This window comes from Grampus griseus (genome assembly GCF_964374135.1).
Source record: "Grampus griseus genome assembly, chromosome: 2".
Lineage (NCBI taxonomy): Eukaryota > Metazoa > Chordata > Mammalia > Artiodactyla > Delphinidae > Grampus > Grampus griseus.
This window is the reverse complement of record NC_139018.1, coordinates 30,551,074-30,569,970: the sequence shown is the minus strand read 5'-3', so window position 1 is coordinate 30,569,970 and position 18,897 is coordinate 30,551,074. Positions and strand designations below refer to the sequence as shown.

The following is an 18,897-nucleotide window of genomic DNA, read 5'->3' as shown; positions in this document are numbered from 1 at the left end:
CTGGCACTGAGGGAGGGGAGGAGCGGGCCACCCTCTCCCAGCTCCTTCCATCACCTCTTCTTGCTTTCCTGAAAGTCAGGCAGCAGCCACAGTGATCCCACGCCCTAAACTGAGCAGTTCTTGGGGGGCTGATCCCTACGCCTTGGCCTCGTTGGTGTGACCACCACTGAGATACTGAGATGTGTTTGGGAAATGGGCGGCTTCTTTTTTTCCAAGTGGAAATTTGGGCCCCAGAGATAAAAGGGCAGAAGGGTGGTTGTGTGTAACACACAAAATCGTCTGTTCCAAAGAATCTGAAAACGAAAAAAATATATATATGTACTGAATCATTTTGCTGTACATCAGAAACTAACCCAACATTGTAAATCATTCCAACTACTTACCCTTGGTGGGAGCAAGTTTAAATACAACTGAGCCTTTAATATCAGGCAACATTTGTTGATGTCCATTTACTCATAATTTTGCTAATGTTAAGCACATTAATAACTAGTAACTGCACTTCAGACCAGTTCTTTACGTAATTTGAAAGGGAAAGCAAGCACTAAATGTTCTCTGGTTTATAGGCTATGATAATTGACAAAACTTTTTAATTCACAGTTATTTCCAGGGTCGCTTAGAGATTTTAACTGAGAAGTTCACTTTCAGTTTTGTGTTTGCATGAGTTTTAGTGTTACAGTCACATTGTGCGGGTGACCCTTCTCATGGAGACACATGCTCTGCTCTCGTTTCTGCCCCATCGAGAGCATCTTCGTTTCCTGAGCTACGTTTCCCTCTCTCCTCCACGTATATGAACCTGAGCGGTAGCAGCACGCCCTCCACTGCACAGAGGGGCTCATTTCACCCATTCCTCCCGTCCCCAGGATAAGCAGAGATGAGCTGTTACTGTAGTTTAATATTTGTATTTTAAAAAATTGTCACCTTAGAAGGGGCTTGGGATGTTGGGCTGCTGTAAATCGAAAACTGTACAGGTTTCTGGTAATTGACTATATTGCTGAACTGAATGAATAAGCATTTTCAGAACTCTAATGGAAAACTGATGAATTCATAAGAGTGCTAACAAAAGATCAAGATGAAAAAAAAATTAATCACATGGGACTGAGTGAACTGATGAGGATGATTATAATTTCTGTGACTTTCTGTTTGAATTAAAAAAAAAAACAAAATGATCTTCCCAATGAACAAAGTTTACTACATCATTTCCCAGCTGAGTATCTCTCAGTGTCTTTTTGTCCTCACTGGAAGTATGATTCTTGTTGTGCTGGTAAACGTTTAACAATCAGCTCCTGGAAGGAGGCACAGGCCCTGACTTGCAGCACTTGTCAGTTATTGTGGGGTAGATATACTCCTACCTCAGCTGATTTCAGGTTACCAAAGTGATGTCACTGAAAGCAAACTGGGAAGAGATGTATACAGATACACTTCTGTATAGAGTTTCCACCATATAGATACCTCCACAACATAGAAAATAGCAAAAAAATGTAATCAACCAGTGATGAGTCTTGAGTACCATCTTTTTAAAATATGATTTATTTTATTTTATTTATTTTATTTATTTATTAAGTTTACATAATTGAATTTTTTTTAAGTTTTTTTGATGTGGACCATTTCTTTTTGTCTTTCTACATTTTTACACTTAAGATTATAACCCTATAAACTCATTTATCAACTATCTTCCTTTTCTATATTATTCTTGGCACTCAACTAAGACTGCCGAAGTCTATCGTACCTTGTATTTTTACGTTCTCAAATAAGAACTTAAGATTATAAGATGTGCGTTAAAAAAACAAAAACAAAGAAAACTGATGCCAAGAGTTGCTTAGCGTGTCCTTGGGAAGGAGGAGGAGCCAACACCAGTTAACCTGTGTTAACTCTGCTGGGTGACCCAGCACTCACTGTCACGTGCTCTGATTTCGTTCTCACACCACCCTGGATACATCCAAGTGCAGAAACCAGTGGGCCGTTCCTGGGATACAGAACAGACGTGGGCCAGGGATGCAGGGAGTCCACATGGAGGGCAGTCAGGTCCCAGGTTCCAGTGCAGTTAAAAATAAGCTTTACTATCCCCTCAAACAAGCATCACCAAGCCTCCCTGGCCTGGCTGCAAAACCCACCTCTCTTGAAGTAGGTCCCTTCACCCCAGGCTGAATCTCTCGACTCTGCGAGGAAACACGAGGAGCTGCCCTGGGTCCCACTGTAGACAAGCAGCTCCTGCCAAAGCAGACACATTGCCTCAGTGCAGGACTGACTTTTCCAAGACTCACCCCGCTAGAAATGGGACAGTGGGAGGTTATACAAAAGTGAATTAAGGTTGGAGGAAGTCAGTTCCCAGTTCGACTCAGCTTTAGAATGACCATTAACGGCCTGTTAGACTAGAAACTGATTCCAGGTAACAAATGACTGACAAATATATTGTAACAGAAAATGGGTAAAACTTCGAGTGGTTCTCCTGTGGGCATGAGAAGCAGCTTATCCCTTGTCCCTTCCTGCAGGAGAGTTCTCGGCCTCGGACAGCTCCCTCAATGACATCCAGGAGACCCAAAGGCCGCCCATTCCCGACCCCGGCCTCATGCCCCTGCCCGACGCTGCTGCGGATTTGGATTGGTCCAACCTGGTGGACGCCGCCAAGGCATATGAGGGTGAGTCTGCTGATGGTCCGGGCTGGGCCACACTGAGGTCCTGGGCAGTGTGAGTGCTCTGGACACACATCTTACCATCACAGCCAGAAACCAGTTGAGCTAACAGTTCTTGAGCACTTGGTAGGGGCCCCCACTGTCAGATTTAATCAGGTGGAACCCAGTGTTTCCTCTACATAGGAATTTGTCACACGGATGCCTCGCCTCCCTGTACCTGAGAAGAGCAGAGTGCAGGGGGATCCCAACTGTCACTTGAATGAAAACAGCACGTGTCCGGAAGAGTTTTTTATCACGTCGTGAAGACGTCACTGCTCAACGCACAGTTGGATCTGTTAGGATGCTTGTCCTGCTTGGCCCGGCCCCAGGCTCCTTCCTCTGCTCTTCTCACTCATCTCTCGGGTGTGTGGTAGCAGATGTGCTTTCTGCCTGCTTCGTTCCTACGTCAACCTACTTGCTGTGTGCTTGCGTTAAGCCAGTGGTTCTTCAGTGCAGGCCCTTAGACTAGTGCTGACCTGCTCTGCTGAAATAGAAAAAAACTAAAAGTATGGCTGTGTGTGTTGACATGAGGTTGTCAGAGGTCTTTTTTTGATAGGCTGACTCTGAGGTTGCCCTTCCCGATTTTTTGATGCTAAAATGGTCTTTGTAAAATGATGGTGCTAGCAGATGATTGGTTGTGAGGTTTGGTTTTATTGCTCTTACTTGGAAGGATTGAAAGTTGCTCTTCAGTCAAGCTCCAGTTTGGGGGAGCCAATTGCCTAGGCCATGGAATTCAGAAGTCAGACAACCACAGAGCAGTGAACAGTGAATCCCCATATTAGCTGATGGCAATTCCCCAGGACTAACTTGATTGTCAATTTCAATGTGTTGGTCACTCTCCTTCATATAAAATCACAGTTCTGTTTTTTGTTTTAATTTTTATTGGAGTACAGTTGATTTACAATGTTGTGTTACTTTCAGGTGTACAGCAAAATGAATCAGTTCTACATATACATATACCCATTCTTTTTTTGATTCTTTTCCCATATAGGACATTACAGAGTATTGTGTTCCCTGTGCTATACACTAGGTCCTTATTAGTTATCTGTTTTATATATAGTAGTGTGTACATGTCAATCGCAATCTCCCAATTTATCCCTCCCCCCCTTACCCCCTGGTAACCATAAGTTCGTTTTCTTTTTTTTTTCTTTAACATATTTATTGGGGTATAATTGCTTCACAGTGGTGTGTTAGTTTCTGCTTTATAACAAAGTGAATCAGTTATACATATACATATGTTCCCATATCTCTTCCCTCTTGCGTCTCCCTCCTTCCCACCCTCCCTATCCCACCCCTCCAGGCGGTCACAAAGCACCGAGCTGATCTCCCTGTGCTATGCGGCTGCTTCCCACTAGCTATCTACCTTACGTTTGGTAGTGTATATATGTCCATGCCTCTCTCTCGCTTTGTCACAGCTCACCCTTCCCCCTCCCCATATCCTCATGTCCGTTCTCTAGTAGGTCTGTGTCTTTATTCCTGTCTTACCCCTAGGTTCTTCATGACATTTTTTTTTCTTAAATTCCATACATATGTGTTAGCATACGGTATTTGTCTTTCTCTTTCTGACTTACTTCACTCTGTATGACAGACTCTAGGTCTATCCACCTCATTACAAATAGCTCAATTTCATTTCATTTTATGGCAGAGTAATATTCCATTGTATATATGCGCCACATCTTCTTTATCCATTCATCCGATGATGGACACTTAGATTGTTTCCATCTCCGGGCTATTGTAAATAGAGCTGCAATGAACATTTTGGTACATGACTCTTTTTGAATTTTGGTTTTCTCAGGGTATATGCCCAGTAGTGGGATTGCTGGGTCATATGGTAGTTCTATTTGTAGTTTTTTAAGGAACCTCCATGCTGTTCTCCATAGTGGCTGTACCAATTCACATTCCTACCAGCAGTGCAGGAGTGTTCCCTTTTCTCCACACCCTCTCCAGCATTTATTGTTTCTAGATTTTTTGATGATGGCCATTCTGATTGGTGTGAGATGATATCTCATTGTAGTTTTGATTTGCATTTCTCTAATGATTAATGATGTTGAGCATTCCTTCATGTGTTTGTTGGCAGTCTGTATATCTTCTTTGGAGAAATGTCTATTTAGGTCTTCTGCCCATTTTTGGATTGGGTTGTTAGTTTTTTTGTTATTGAGCTGCATGAGCTGCTTGTAAATTTTGGAAATTAATCCTTTGTCAGATACTTCATTTGCAAATATTTTCTCCCAACTGAGGGTTGTCTTTGGTCTTGTTTATGGTTTCCTTTGCTGTGCAAAAGCTCTGAGGTTTCATTAGGTCCCATTTCTTTATTTTTGTTTTTATTTCCATTTCTCTAGGAGGTGGGTCAAAAAGGATCTTGCTGTGATTTATGTCATAGAGTGTTCTGCCTATGTTTTCCTCTAAGAGTTTGACAGTTTCTGGCCTACATTTAGGTCTTTTATCCATTTTGAGCTTATTTTTGTGTATGGTGTTAGGGAGTGATCTAATCTCATACTTTTACATGTAGCTGTCCAGTTTTCCTAGCACCAATATTGAAGAGGCTGTCCTTTCTCCACTATACATTCCTGCCTCCTTTATCAAAGATAAGGTGACCATATGTGCGTGGGTTTAGCTCTGGGCTTTCTATCCTGTTCCATTGATCTATGTTTCTGTTTTTGTGCCAGTACCATAGTGTCCTGATTACTGTACCTTTGTAGTATACTCTGAAGTCAGGGATCCTGATTCCTCCAGTTCCGTTTTTCTTTCTCAAGATTGCTTTGGCCATTCAGGGTCTTTTGTGTTTCCATACAAATTGTGGAAGTCTTTGTTCTAGTTCTGAAAAGAATGCCAGTGGTAGTTTGATAGGGATTGTATTGAATCGGTAGATTGCTATGGGTAGTAGAGTCATTTTCACAATGTTGATTCTTCCAATCCAAGAATGTGGTATATCTCTCCGTCTATTTGTATCATCTTTAATTTCTTTCATCAGTGTCTTATAATTTTCTGCATACAGGTCTTTTGTCTCCTTAGGTAGGTTTATTCCTAGATATTTTATTCTTTCTGTTGCAATGGTAAATGGGAGTGTTTTCTTGATTTCACTTTCAGATTTTTCATCATTAGTGTATAGGAATGCAAGAGATTTCTGTGAATTAATTTTGTATCCTGCAACTTTACCAAATTCATTGATGAGCTCTAGTAGTTTTCTGGTAGCATCTTTAAGATTCTCTTTGTATAGTACCATGTCATCTGCAAACAGTGACAGCTTGACTTCTTCTTTTCTGATTTGGATTCCTTTTATTTCCTTTTCTTCTCTGATTGCTGTGGCTAAAACTTCCAAAACTATGTTGAATATGAGTGGGGAGAGTGGGCAACTTTGTCTTGTTCCTGATCTTAGTGGAAATGCTTTCAGTTTTTCACCATTGAGGATGATGTTGGCTGTGGGTTTGTCCTATATGGCCTTTATTATGTTGAGGAAAGTTCCCTCTATGCCTACTTTCTGCAGGGTTTTTATCATAAATCAGTGTTGAATTTTGTCGAAAGCTTTCTCTGCATCTATTGAGATGATCATATGGTTTTTATCCTTCAGTTTGTTACTATGGTGTATCACGTTTATTGATTTGTCTATTTTGAAGAATCCTTGCATTCCTGGAATAAACCCCACTTGATCATGGTGTATGATCCTTTTAATGTGCTGTTGGATTCTGTTTGCTAGTATTTTGTTGAGGGTTTTTGCATCTATGTTCATCAGTGATATTGGCCTGTAGTTTTCTTTCTTTGTGACGTCCTTGTCTGGTTTTGGTATCAAGGTGATGGTGGCCTTGTAGAATGAATTTGGGAGTGTTCCTCCCTCTGCTATATTTTGGAAGAGTTTGAGAAGGATAGGTGTTAGCTCTTCTCCTAATGTTTGATAGAATTCACCTGTGAAGCCATCTGGTCCTGGGCTTTTGTTTGTTGGAAGATTTTTAATCACAGTTTCAATTTCAGTGCTTGTGATTGGTCTGTTCATATTTTCTATTTCTTCCTGATTCAGTCTTGGCAGGTTGTGCATTTCTAAGAATTTGTCCATTTCTTCCAGGTTGTCCATTTTATTGGCATAGAGTTGCTTGTAGTAATCTCTCACGATCTTTTGTATTTCTGCAGTGTCAGTTGTTACTTCTCCTTTTTCATTTCTAATTCTATTGATTTGAGTCTTCTCCCTTTTTTTCTTCATGCATCTGGCTAATGGTTGATCAATTTTGTTTATGTTCTCAGAGAACCAGCTTTTAGTTTTATTGATCTTTGCTATCATTTCCTTCATTTCTTTTTCATTTATTCCTATCTGATTTTTATGATTTCTTTCCTTCTGCTAACTTTGGGGTTTTTTTGTTCTACTTTCTCTAATTGCTTTAGGTGCAGGGTTAGGTTGTTTATTTGAGATGTTTCCTGTTTCTTAAGGTGGGCTTGTATTGCTATTAACTTCCCTCTTACAACTGCTTTGGCTGCATCCCATAGGTTTTGGGTCGTCGTGTCTCCACTGTCATTTGTTTCTAGGTATTTTTTTATTTCCTCTTTGATTTCTTCAGTGATCACTTCGTTAAGTAGTGTCTTGTTTAGCCTCCATGTGTTTGTATTTTTTACAGATCTTTTCCTGTAATTTATATCTAGTCTCATAGCTTTGTGGTTGGAAAAGATACTTGATACAATTTCAATTTTTTAAAATTTACCAAGACTTGATTTGTGACTTAAGATATGGTCTATCCTGGAGAATGTTCCATGAGCACTTGAGAAAAATGTGTATTCTGTTGTTTTTGGATGGAATGTCCTATAAATATCAATTAAGTCCATCTTGTTTAATGTATCATTTAAAGCTTGTGTTTCCTTATTTATTTTCATTTTGGATGATCTGTCCATTGGTGAAAGTGGGGTGTTAAAGTCCCCTACTATGAATGTGTTACTGTCGATTTCCCCTTTTATGGCTGTTAGTATTTGCCTTATATATTGAGGTGCTCCTATGTTGGGTGCATAAATATTTACAATTGTTATATCTTCTTCTTGGATAGATCCCTTGATCATTATGTAGTGGCCTTCTTTGTCTCTTGTAATAGTCTTTATTTTAAAGTCTATTGTGTCTGATATGAGAATTGCTACTCCAGCTTTCTTTTGGTTTCCATTTGCTTGGAATATCTTTTTCCATCCCTTTACTTTCAGTCTGTATGTGCCTCTAGGTCTGAAGTGGGTCTCTTGTAGACAGCATATATATGGGTCTTATTTTTGTATCCATTCAGCCAATCTGTGTCTTTTGGTTGGAGCATTTAATCCATTTACATTTAAGGTAATTATCGATATGTATGTTCCTATTTCCATTTTCTAGATTGTTTTGGGTTCGTTATTGTAGGTCTCTTCCTTCTCTTGTGCTTCTTGCCTAGAGAAGTTCCTTTAGCATTTGTTGTAAAGCTGGTTTGGTGGTGCTGAACTCTCTCAACTTTTGCTTGTCTGTAAAGGTTTTAATTTCTCCATCAAATCTGAATGAGATCCTTGCTGGGTAGCGTAATCTTGGTTGCAGGTTTTTCTCCTTCATCACTTTAAATATGTCCTGCCAGTCCCTTCTGGCTTGCAGAGTTTCTGCTGAAAGATCAGCTGTTAACCTTATGGGGATTCCCTTGTGTGTTATTTGTTGTTTTCCCCTTGCTGCTTTTAATATGTTTTCTTTGTATTTAATTTTTGACAGTTTGATTAATATGTGTCTTGGCGTATTTCTCCTTGGATTTATCCTGTATGGGACTCTCTGTGCTTCCTGGACTTGAGTAACTATTTCCTTTCCCATTTTAGGGAAGTTTTCAACTATAATCTCTTCAAATATTTTCTCAGTCCCTTTCTTTTTCTCTTCTTCTTCTGGAACCCCTATTATTCGAATGTTGGTGCGTTTAATGTTGTCCCAGAGGTCTCTGAGACTGTCCTCAGTTCTTTTCATTCTCTTTTCTTTATTCTGCTCTGCAGTGGTTATTTCCACTATTTTATCTTCCAGGTCACTTATCCGTTCTTCTGTCTCAGTTATTCTGCTATTGATCCCATCTAGAGTATTTTTCATTTCATTTATTGTGTTGTTCATCATTGCTTGTTTCATCTTTAGTTCTTCTAGGTCCTTGTTAAATGTTTCTTGCATTTTGTCTATTCTATTTCCAAGATTTTGGATCATCTTTACTATCATTATTCTGAATTCTTTTTCAGGTAGACTGCCTATTTCCTCCTCATTTGTTAGGTCTGGTGGGTTTTTATCTTACTCCTTCATCTGCGGTGTGTTTTTCTGTCTTATTTTGCTTACCTTACTGTGTTTGGGGTCTCCTTTTTGCAGGCTGCAGGTTCGTAGTTCCCGTTGTTTTTGGTGTCTGTCCCCAGTGGCTAAGGTTGGTTCAGGGGGTTGTGTAGGCTTCCTGGTGGAGGGGACTAGTGCTTGTGTTCTGGTGAGTGAGGCTGGATCTTGTCTTTCTGGTGGGCAGGTCCATGTCTGGTGGTGTGTTTTGGGGTGTCTGTGGACTTATTATGATTTTAGTTAGCCTCTCTGCTAATGGCTGGGGTTGTGTTCTTGTCTTGCTAGTTGTTTGGCATAGGGTGTCCAGCACTGTCGCTTGCTGGTCGTTGAGTGAAGTTGGGTGCTGGCGTTGAGATGGAGATCTCTGGGAGATATTTGCTGTTTGATATCATGTGGAGCTGGGAGGTCTCTTGTGGACCAGTGTCCTGAAGTTGGCTCTCCCACCTCAGAGCCACAGCACTGACTCCTGGCTGCAGCACCAAGAGCCTTTCCTCCACACGGCTCAGAATAAAAGGGAGAAAAAGTAGAGAGAATTAGTAGAAGTAGGAAGAAAGAAAGGAAGGAAGGAGGGAGGGACGGTGGGAGGAAGGAAGAAAGGAGGGAAGGAAGGAAAAAAGAAAGAAGGAAGATAAAGTAAAATAAAATAGAGTAAAATATAATAAAGTTATTAAATTAAAAAAATATTAAAAAATATTTTTAAGAAAAGGACGAATAGAACCTTAGGACAAATGGTCGAAGCAAAGCTATACAGACAAAATCTCACACAGAAGCATACACATACACACAAAAAGAGGAAAAGGGGAAAAAATCATAAATCTTGCTCTCAAAGTCCACCTCCTCAATTTGGGATGATTCGTTGTCTATTCATGTATTCCACAGATGCAGGGTACATCAAGTTGATTGTGGAGGTTTAATCCGCTGCTTCTGAGGCTGCTGGGAGAGATTTCCCTTTCTCTTCTTTGCTCTCACAGCTCCCGGGGGCTCAGCTTTGAATTTGGCCCCACCTCTGCGTGTAGGTCGCTGGAGGGCGTCTGTTTTTCGCTCAGACAGGATGGGGTTAAAGGAGCCGCTGATTCGGGGGCTCTGGCTCACTCAGGCCAGGGGGGGAGGGAGGGGCACGGAGTGCGGGGCGGGCCTGCGGCGGCAGAGGCTGGCATGACGTTGCACCAGCCTGAGGTTCGCCGTGTGTTCTCCCGGGGAAGTTGTCTCTGGATCCCGGGAACCCGGCAGTGGCGGGCTGCACAGGCTCCCGGGAAGGGGGGTGTGGATAGTGACCCGTGCTCGCACACAAGCTTCCTGGTGGCGGCAGCAGCGGCCTTAGCGTCTCATGCCCGGCTCTGGGGTCCGCGCTGATAGCCGCGGCTCGCGCCCGTCTCTGGAGCTCCTTTAAGCAGCGCTCTTAATCCCCTCTCCTCGCGCACCAGGAAACAAAGAGGGAAGAAAAAGTCTCTTGCCTCTTCGGCAGCTCCAGACCTTTTCCCGGACTCCCTCCCGGCTAGCCGTGGTGCACTATCCCCTTCAGGCTGTGTTCACGCCGCCAACCCCAGTCCTCTCCCTGCGCTCCGACCAAAGCCCGAGCCTCAGCTCGCAGCCCCACCCGCCCCGGTGGGTGAGCAGACAAGCCTCTCGGGCTGGTGAGTGCTGGTCGGCACCGATCCTCTGTGCGGGAGTTTCTGCGCTTTGCCCTCCTCACCCGTTGCTGCGCTCTCCTCCGCGGCTCCGAAGCTCCCCCTCCCGCCGCAACCCGCAGTCTCCGCCCGCAAAGGGGCTTCTAGTATGTGGAAACCTTTCCTCCTTCACAGCTCCCTCCCACTGGTGCAGGTCCCGTCCCTATTCTTTTGTCTCTGTTTTTTCTTTTTTTCTTTTACCCTACCCAGGTACGTGGGGAGTTTCTTGCCTTTTGGGAGGTCTGAGGTCTTCTGCCACCATTCAGTAGGTGTTCTGTAGTTGTTCCACATGGAGATGTATTTCTGGTGTATCTGTGGGGAGGAAGGTGGTCTCCGCGTCTTACTCTTCCGCCATCTTCCCCTCGTTCTCCCTCCATAAGTTTGTTTTCTACATCTGTAACTCTACTTCTGTTTTGTAGATAAGTTTATTAGTACCCTTTTTTTAGATTCCACATATAAGTGATATCACATGATATTTGTCTTTCTCTGACTTACTTCACTCAGTATGACAATATCTAGGTCCATCCATGTTGCTGCAAAGAAGTTTTGGTTTTTCAGTGGGAGATTTTTTTTTTTTAATTTGATTTTGTTTCTTGGCTCAAGCCTGAAGTTTGTGTATTTTGAAACAGAGGTGGTGTGGGCCTAGGCTAAAGCCCACCAAGGTGGCCAGGAGTCTTAGGGAAAACATACTTGAGGAAGCCTCAGGAAGCTTAGCACTAGCTCTTTAATGTGCTTTATGTTGTCACTGAGTGGAAAGCATCGGTCTGGAAATTTGGCATGAGGCCTGTTTCCAGGGAAACAATAGAATGGTACTTTTATGAGCAAGGGAAAAGCTGGAATAGAAGCTGAGTCACAACAACTGTTTTTAAAAGAGAAATTACAATGTTACTATCCTCTTCCAGCTAAAACAGTAAAATAATTTTCCTACAAGGGTTGGGAGATAAGGTTTCCGATGCATTCCTGCCCCTTGATTAGATCTGACTGTGCGTGTAGGCCATTTCTTTTAGAAATGGAGGGCCCCCATAGAGAGGGCCCAGGATCCAGTTCCAAAATACTGAATGGTTTCTTCTCTCCGTTTCAGTCCAGAGAGCCTCGTTCTTTGCTGCTAGTGATGAAAACCATCGCCCTCTGAGTGCTGCATCCAACAATGACCAGCTTGAAGAGCAGGCTCTGGCCCAGATGAAGTCTTACAGCAGGTTAGTCATCCAGTGGCGAGGGTACCACTCCACACCACACCACACATCACCTCCATTAGTGACAGACCGCAGGTGTGGGGAAGAGGCGATGGAGGCCACACGTATCAGCTGAATGAAGGTCATCACTCCGGTGCCAGACACGTCACTTTTTGTTCGAATGCTTTGTAACCAAATACTCTAAACACCATGAAACTATTCTTCATGGCTTAGAAGTCATCATTATGAATATTCGTTATTATTTAATGCCGTCGTACATTTCTGTCCTCAGGGTTTGTTAGGTAAGGTAAGGAAAAGCATGTGTGCTGAACATCCTCGGACTCCTGTGCGTTTAGTCCTTGAGTCTGGGTTTTGAGTCTGCCCGTCTTGAAGCTGGCAGTTGGTCATGCTTGTAAACGTGCCTGCATCTTAGCAGCCCCCAGCGTGCTGCTTCAGACCTACATTAGAACTGGGTCACCGGGATAGGTAAGATTTATGTAAACTAAGACGTTAAAAGCAGTAGCTGAGTGAAGGGCATGGACTCTGACTTCTACTTAGCTATGTAGAGGCTGACTCTTCCATTTCCCCCTCAGTGTCAAATGGTGAGGTTGTTGGATAAATGTGTGACGTTCCTATATATTAAAGCATCCCAGCAGTCAGCCGTGGACACATAGTGAGCCCTCCCTAATGGAGAATAATTTCATCAACTTGAAATCTCTTAAAACCTTTTGATGATGGATAAGGATCCAGGTATCTAGAAAACTTGGTCAGAAACAGCCAGTAACGGGAAGAGTGAGGTTGGCATAGGTTTGCACAGATATACCGGCGACTTGTGCTTGAAGACTTCTGAAGCAAGTCTGTAAGGAAACCCTCTTCAAGAGGAAGTAGAAGAGCAATGGGTTGTTTGTTGTGAGTGTAACAGATGCTGCATTTATCCTACTGTTGGGACAGTTGGGGAAGGAAAGAGGCAGTGAGTTTGGCTGTTGAGAACTTTTTTAAAAATTGCAGAGTCGAGGGGAAAGCCCCAAATGTCCCTTTTTAGGATGAAGAGAAGTCTGAGTGAGCAAAGACGGTTCTCCTGAGAAAGGATTATTAAGCGGCTCCTAAATCTTTGTAGAACCTGTAGAAGCTTAAGATGAGGATGATGATTGGGTCTTTGTTCGGTGTGGATGAGCAAATGCAAATGCGGTTAAATATGTTCTTAAAGATTATCGGTGCACTCACAGTCACAGAATTCATTTTGCAGACCTTCAGAAGTCAAGATACGCCACAGAGAATTACTAACAGCCTGCAGTGGCTGCGTCAGCCCTGCCAGGAGCGGGGACTGTGGACTCAGCGGCTTGTGAAGGACAGCCCTGCCCCCATCCCCAGCCTCAGTGTTTTCTGTTCAACACCACTCTTATTCTGTCACATCCTTGGCCTTCAACCCATCCAAACCTGACCTACTTGTGAGGTGCGGTGGATTGCAGCTGACCACTTCCCTTTTAAAATCCATTCACTGTCAGCTTTTAATTGGTCGTCCTGTCTTTCTTAGAAGTGAGGAGGTCATTATCATTCCATTTTATTTACAGCCTTGGGACACTCCATGCCACTGTGGGCTTGCTGTGGACCTAGAATTAGCAGAAGACGTTGACACAGCTTATTTTAGGTCAGGAATTCCAACTTGAACTTTGATTTTTAAAGTAAAGAATACCTTTTATTTCATGACGCCAAGAGTTCAGAGTCACCGCCTCTTCCCCTTGACCTCTGGAAAGAGGCAGCTGCCAGTTGGTTCCATGAAAGCCTTCAGATTTTTGGTTGTGTGAGGCTGAGGTTGTGTTTCTGGCTAGAACTCACCTGGAAACTTTTTGGAGCTTGAATTCAAGTTGAGGAGAGTCTGGGAGGGAGAGTTGACAGGTCTTCAGCCCCCGCCAAGCTGTGTCATCTGTCCAGCTGGTTACATGGCCTTCTCGTCCTCTAACTCCCCTTCCTTCTGATGCTCCACTGGCATGGCATTTTTAGCACTTAAATGAAATGGGAGAAAATAAGAAAATTGTGGGCCGTAGAGTTTGCTGATCATAATAGCGAAGAGCTTAAGACATTAAGGTTGGACTGAGAAGCTTCTGAAAGATGTAGCCTTATTTTTTTAATATTTGAAGATATTTAAACTAGTCTAAGTTAAGACGTGGGCCCGATGACTTAGTCGCCACCGGGTGAGTGGCCCCAGGCTTTACTTACTTGGGTTGCCCCAACGTAGAGCCTGCCCCAACCCTCCCCCAGCCAACATGCACACACAGAGGAGTAACTCTCCTCTTCTTAGAGCCTCTAAAGAGATACTCATTTCACTGTTTGACAGTTGCGTCTGCCAGAAAGTTGTTCTTGTGCTGCCAAAGAGACCATTTTCACTTATTGTCCTATATTGTCACAAAGATGCAGCATCTTAAACAAAGGAAGCCATTGATTGGCTGTAGTTCACACTTGCATTACCTTTTGTTAAGACTGCCATTTTCTTTTTTAAAATGAGAATGCACGGTTGTGTCACCATACTGAGTAATTTGACATTGAAAACCATTTTGTAAATTCAGACGCCTCCTTAAAAAAAAAAAAATGCCAAACAAAGCCGGCCATGGAGGGTCCTGCCAGCAAGGTCTTTTGTTTCTTGTTCCCAGCAGTAAAAATTCCTCTCCCACTCTGGCTTCTAAAGTGGACCAGCTGGAAGGTATGCTGAAGTTGCTTCGAGAAGATCTGAAGAAGGTAAACCATATTCTCCAAGCAGGTCACCCAGTCCATGCAAGCTGCCCTTGAACCGTGAGAGCCCTTTGTCAGCAGTGTTTGTTAGTGGAATAAGATGTGGTTGTTTTCCCTACTTTCTCCGTACACATGTTTAGGGAGCTGCTTAGAGCTTGGTTCCCACTGACACACATAGTGCAAGAAAGCTTTCATTGTCACACGCACAGAAAAAGCGTTCCCTTTTTTGTGAACGCCTTTAGACCTCAGCCAGCCCTCTCCCAGCCTCCGCACCCCTGGTCCATAGCCCAGACCCACGTGTCCTCACTGCTATTCAGGCTCTTGCACCAAAAAAGAATTAGATGCTGTTTGTTTCTTGAGTGGCTTTATATTAACACAGGAGCCCCCAGAACAATCGTCTAAAATGTAAGACAGCCCTTATTCCTTACAACTTAACAAAGACATTAAACTACTCAGTCATGTATTTACATTCCAAAATCAGCCTGTAGCGGATGCCTCTGGGAGTCCCGTTCCCTGGGTGAGAGCATCTTAAGGCCCAGCACCAGGCCACATAGACAGCTCTTCAGTGGAATGAAGGAGGGAAGTGGGTGAAGGGCGCACGCAGATCCACAGCCACTCCTCACGGCTGGGCAGGGGGAGGCCACCCTCTTAGTTCTTTCCTGCTCTGCTCGCCCTCCCAGGAAAAAGAAGACAAAGCTCACCTTCAGGCGGAGGTTCAGCACTTGCGAGAGGACAACCTGAGGCTGCAGGAGGAATCCCAGAACGCCTCCGACAAGCTGAAGAAGTTCACAGAGTGGGTCTTCAACACCATCGACATGAGCTAGGCTGGGAGGGGGGGGGGGCCGCAGGGGCGCGCGCCCCTTAGTGCCGCCAGGAAGGCATCCTCCGAGCTCCCGCCCCAGCTCCCAACTTTGCCCCCTTTAGGGGAGCGCACAACAGAACAATTGCAGATCAACAATCATTATCTGCCTTTTGTAGAAAAGAAAAAGAAAAAGGTAAATAAAAATTTTAAAAAGTAAAATAAAAGTTTAACTGCTAAAATGTGAATGTCTTTATTTTTTTGCACAATATCTTTATCTGTTGTTATGTATTTAAAAAGAAACTGGGGCTAGGACCAGGGTTCCCCCCACTGGCCCATCTGCCTCTATTTCCATCAGCTCTTTCTTATCTATTTCAGGTAACCCAAGCTTTCCCTCAGTATCCTGACAAATGTCATTATTCCTAGGAAGAAAATAAAGTTTTTAAAAACTGTTTATTTGGGGAGGGGGATTTTCTTACCTTCGTTCCTAAAATGCCTGCGGAGGGAGGTGCTTTGAGAAAATGCCTACCTCCCTCGAATGGCTTGTGCATGAGCTAGTGATGTCTGTCCCTATCTCACAGAGGTGAGCAGGAACGGGGTTACTTGTCAATAACAAATCAGTGAACCAGAGAGAGGCAGAGACGGAGGCTGTGGGCCACACCCCTTTCCCATCCTGCATTATGACATCACTACTTCTTCCTTTCCCTGGGAAAATGGTCCCAGGTTCTGTGTGCTCCTCTGAGCTGGAGCCCTTTTTGTTTGGCTTAAGTCAGTCCCTCTAAAGTGGGATCAGCCTTTCTGTAGCCTCCTGGCTCCAAACAGTAATTGGTTTCAGAATTCCTCCAAACTAAAAATCATATGATTTATATGCATTTTGGTCAAAAGCAGAGTTTTTGTTTGAGATTTTTAAAGATAACAATGTGGCAAAATTGTATTTTTAGCTTGCTCAAAATGATCTGATTAATAAATTAGTAAATCCTTCTCTCCAAAGCAAGACTTCACCAGTATTTGTAACTAGGAAAAGTGAATGTTAAATTGTGAACTTTAATACTTACTTGTTAGGAGCAATGACTGTGATCATGGAATGGCCTTTTGAGACCTGCATGTCCCAGTGTACAATTTTAGCCCAGCATTTTCTGCATCCTTGTGTGCCATCCAAAGGATTCTGCTGCAGAAATGATTGATGTGCTATTTTTCCTGTCTAGTGATGCAGCTGCTTTGGGCCCCTGGCCATTGTTCCAAGGCTCTCAGTCCTGCACAGAACAGAGAAACTGGGTCACTAGTGCTGAGAGGCCCCAGGGGAGCTCCTGGTGGCCTTGTTTCTTGCCTTCACAATTGTCACTAAATTACCACCTGTGCCCCTTCAGTGGTAACTCTGGTCTAAGGGAACGTTCAGCTATCCAGTGGCACCTGCTCAGAAGTTCCCTGCCCCAAGTAATCTCAGCCCATTCCTCTCTCCATCCCTGAAAGAAACGGGATGGATTTTCCTCTCTTCTCGCCCGCACCCCATCACTAGACTTTTATGCTACAGTTTCGTTCACGATTGTGATTTCTCCATGGGATTTTTTTTTTTTTTCTGGTGACATTTCTGTCATGGAAATAGGAAGATTTCGGAGTGCTCTGTAAAGATCTCAATTGTCTGTCTCTTTCTCTCTTTGACTTGTATGAAGGAGATTGTACATTGCCTGATATCTCTTTGTAAATGAGAAATACTGCTAACATCCAAGCATTCTGAAGTCTTGCTTATCCTTCTGAGTTTAGTTTTTATTTTGTTTTACATTTTGTTTGGGGATTTGGGGCAAGCTATTTATTAGAGTTTTGCAACAGAGTTCTTGTTTGAAGCCTTTAAAGACTACTTGTAAAATTCAAATAAAATTCATTTTAAACACTCTTTTAAAACACTTTGGTATTATTGCTTGAGGTTTTCTTATTTTTTTCTTTTCCTTTCTTCTCTTTTCTTAACATCTTTACTGGAGCACAACCGCTCCACAGTGGTCTCTTAGCCTCCGCTACACAACAAAGCGAATCAGCTATACACACACATACACCCCCATATCTCCTCCCTCCCGTGCCCCGCACCCCCCACCCTTCCCATCCCACCCCTCTGGGTGGTCACAGAGCACCGAGCTGATCTCCCTGTGCTATGCGGCTGCTTCCCACTAGCTAGCTATTTTACATTTTGTAGTGTATCTATGTCCATTGCCACTCTCACTTCATCCCAGTTTACCCTTCCCCCTCCCCATGTCCTCAAGTCCATTCTCTTTCTTATTTGAAAGACCACCCAGTAACTCATTGACCCTCCTTGTATCCTTATTTTTCCATCAGACTCCATTAACACCCAAGATGATCCTTGAAACTCTGTCCCTTTTAGAATTTTAATAAGCTTTTATACTGTCTGTTCACGTCCATAGAGAATTCCTAATTTGCCCTCTCTGCTTACGATTTAATATTTGCAGAGCACTTTATAATTAGCACCCTCTTCATTACCCGTGTGTCGATTGTCCGTAACAACGCTCATTCCCTGAGACCAGCACATTTTGGACTCCTCTACAGCATCTCCCCAACTCTCAATGTTAGATGTCGTATGTTGAGGGAATACAAATGCCTGTTAATATTAGGCTGTGCAAAATGTAATTAGGAAAGTTAATCTACTGAAAAAAATCACAATGCATTCCAGAGCCAAATGGAACCAAATTTTTTAAATCTACCATGTCACTGTTCCTCTCCAGTGGTGCAGCTAATTGAGAGCTGACAGTATAGTCTCTTCCTTTCATTTGGTTCAGCAATTCTACAAATTCTAGAATTACAAGACGGGCTAAGACCGGATGCCACAAGATACTCTGATTAGCAAGCTAAGGAGTCTGTTTAGACCATGATTTTTACCTGGTTTAGAGGGTCTCCGAAGGGCTTGGACGTGGGTTGTGAGTTCCTGGGAGAAGGCGCCACCTACATTGAGGGAGGATCTTCATCCATGAGCTGACTGGAGGAGCCAATTGGTTGCACTGCAAGTCTGCTGCAGGTGATAAACAGATTGGGTTGTGTTGGATTACTAACTCTGTAGATGGGGATAAAAATGGTAGTACAAGGGCAAAGGAAATAGGCCCAGCAAGCTTAAGCCGTTTGCCTCCAGTTAAATGCAGAGCAATGACCTGAGCAGATTACAACCTCACAGTAGATATAGGTAGCCACCTGGTGCTGTTTCCCCAGAACGAACAAAATCGAGATTAAAGTGCGAGGTGGCACACCTTGGTCAGAAATGCACTTAAACAGTAAAGATGTGGGCATTGTTAAAGATGAACTGTGTTATTTTAAAAGAATGAGAGCACAGTAATACCTTTTCCCTGTATGAATTATGCCACTACGGACCTGTCCATAAGGAATCAACATACTCTAATAAAAAAGGCATTTGACTTGGACTCAAATCCCATCCAATTGTGTAGCGGCTGTGTCTTTAGGTACATTACCTAGTGCGTTTGGTTTCCTATCTGGTAAAACAGCAACAGGCTCATACTGTTTTAAGAATTAAGTGGGATCATATGTGTAAAGCCGGTAACTGGCAAATTCAAGGCACTCAATAATTATGTGTCTTTCC

General features: G+C 43.2%; 1 protein-coding gene across 11 annotated transcripts in view; it reads left to right on the top strand.

Annotated features, from left to right (window-relative positions):
• Positions 1 to 15,668, top strand: part of SIPA1L1 (signal induced proliferation associated 1 like 1) — a 480,253-nt gene extending 464,585 nt beyond the window's left edge. For 9 of the 11 annotated variants that reach the window (XM_082647658.1, XM_082647659.1, XM_082647657.1 and 6 more), the window contains 4 exons: positions 2,490 to 2,636; positions 11,689 to 11,803; positions 14,428 to 14,512; positions 15,187 to 15,668. In XM_082647658.1, the coding sequence (XP_082503784.1) occupies positions 2,490 to 2,636; positions 11,689 to 11,803; positions 14,428 to 14,512; positions 15,187 to 15,330 (491 nt within the window). In that variant the 3' untranslated portion in view covers positions 15,331 to 15,668. The remainder of the gene's footprint in view (positions 1 to 2,489; positions 2,637 to 11,688; positions 11,804 to 14,427; positions 14,513 to 15,186) is intronic. The other 2 variants (XM_082647665.1, XM_082647663.1) reach the window with 1 other exon arrangement.
• Positions 15,669 to 18,897: the final 3,229 nt, after the last annotated feature.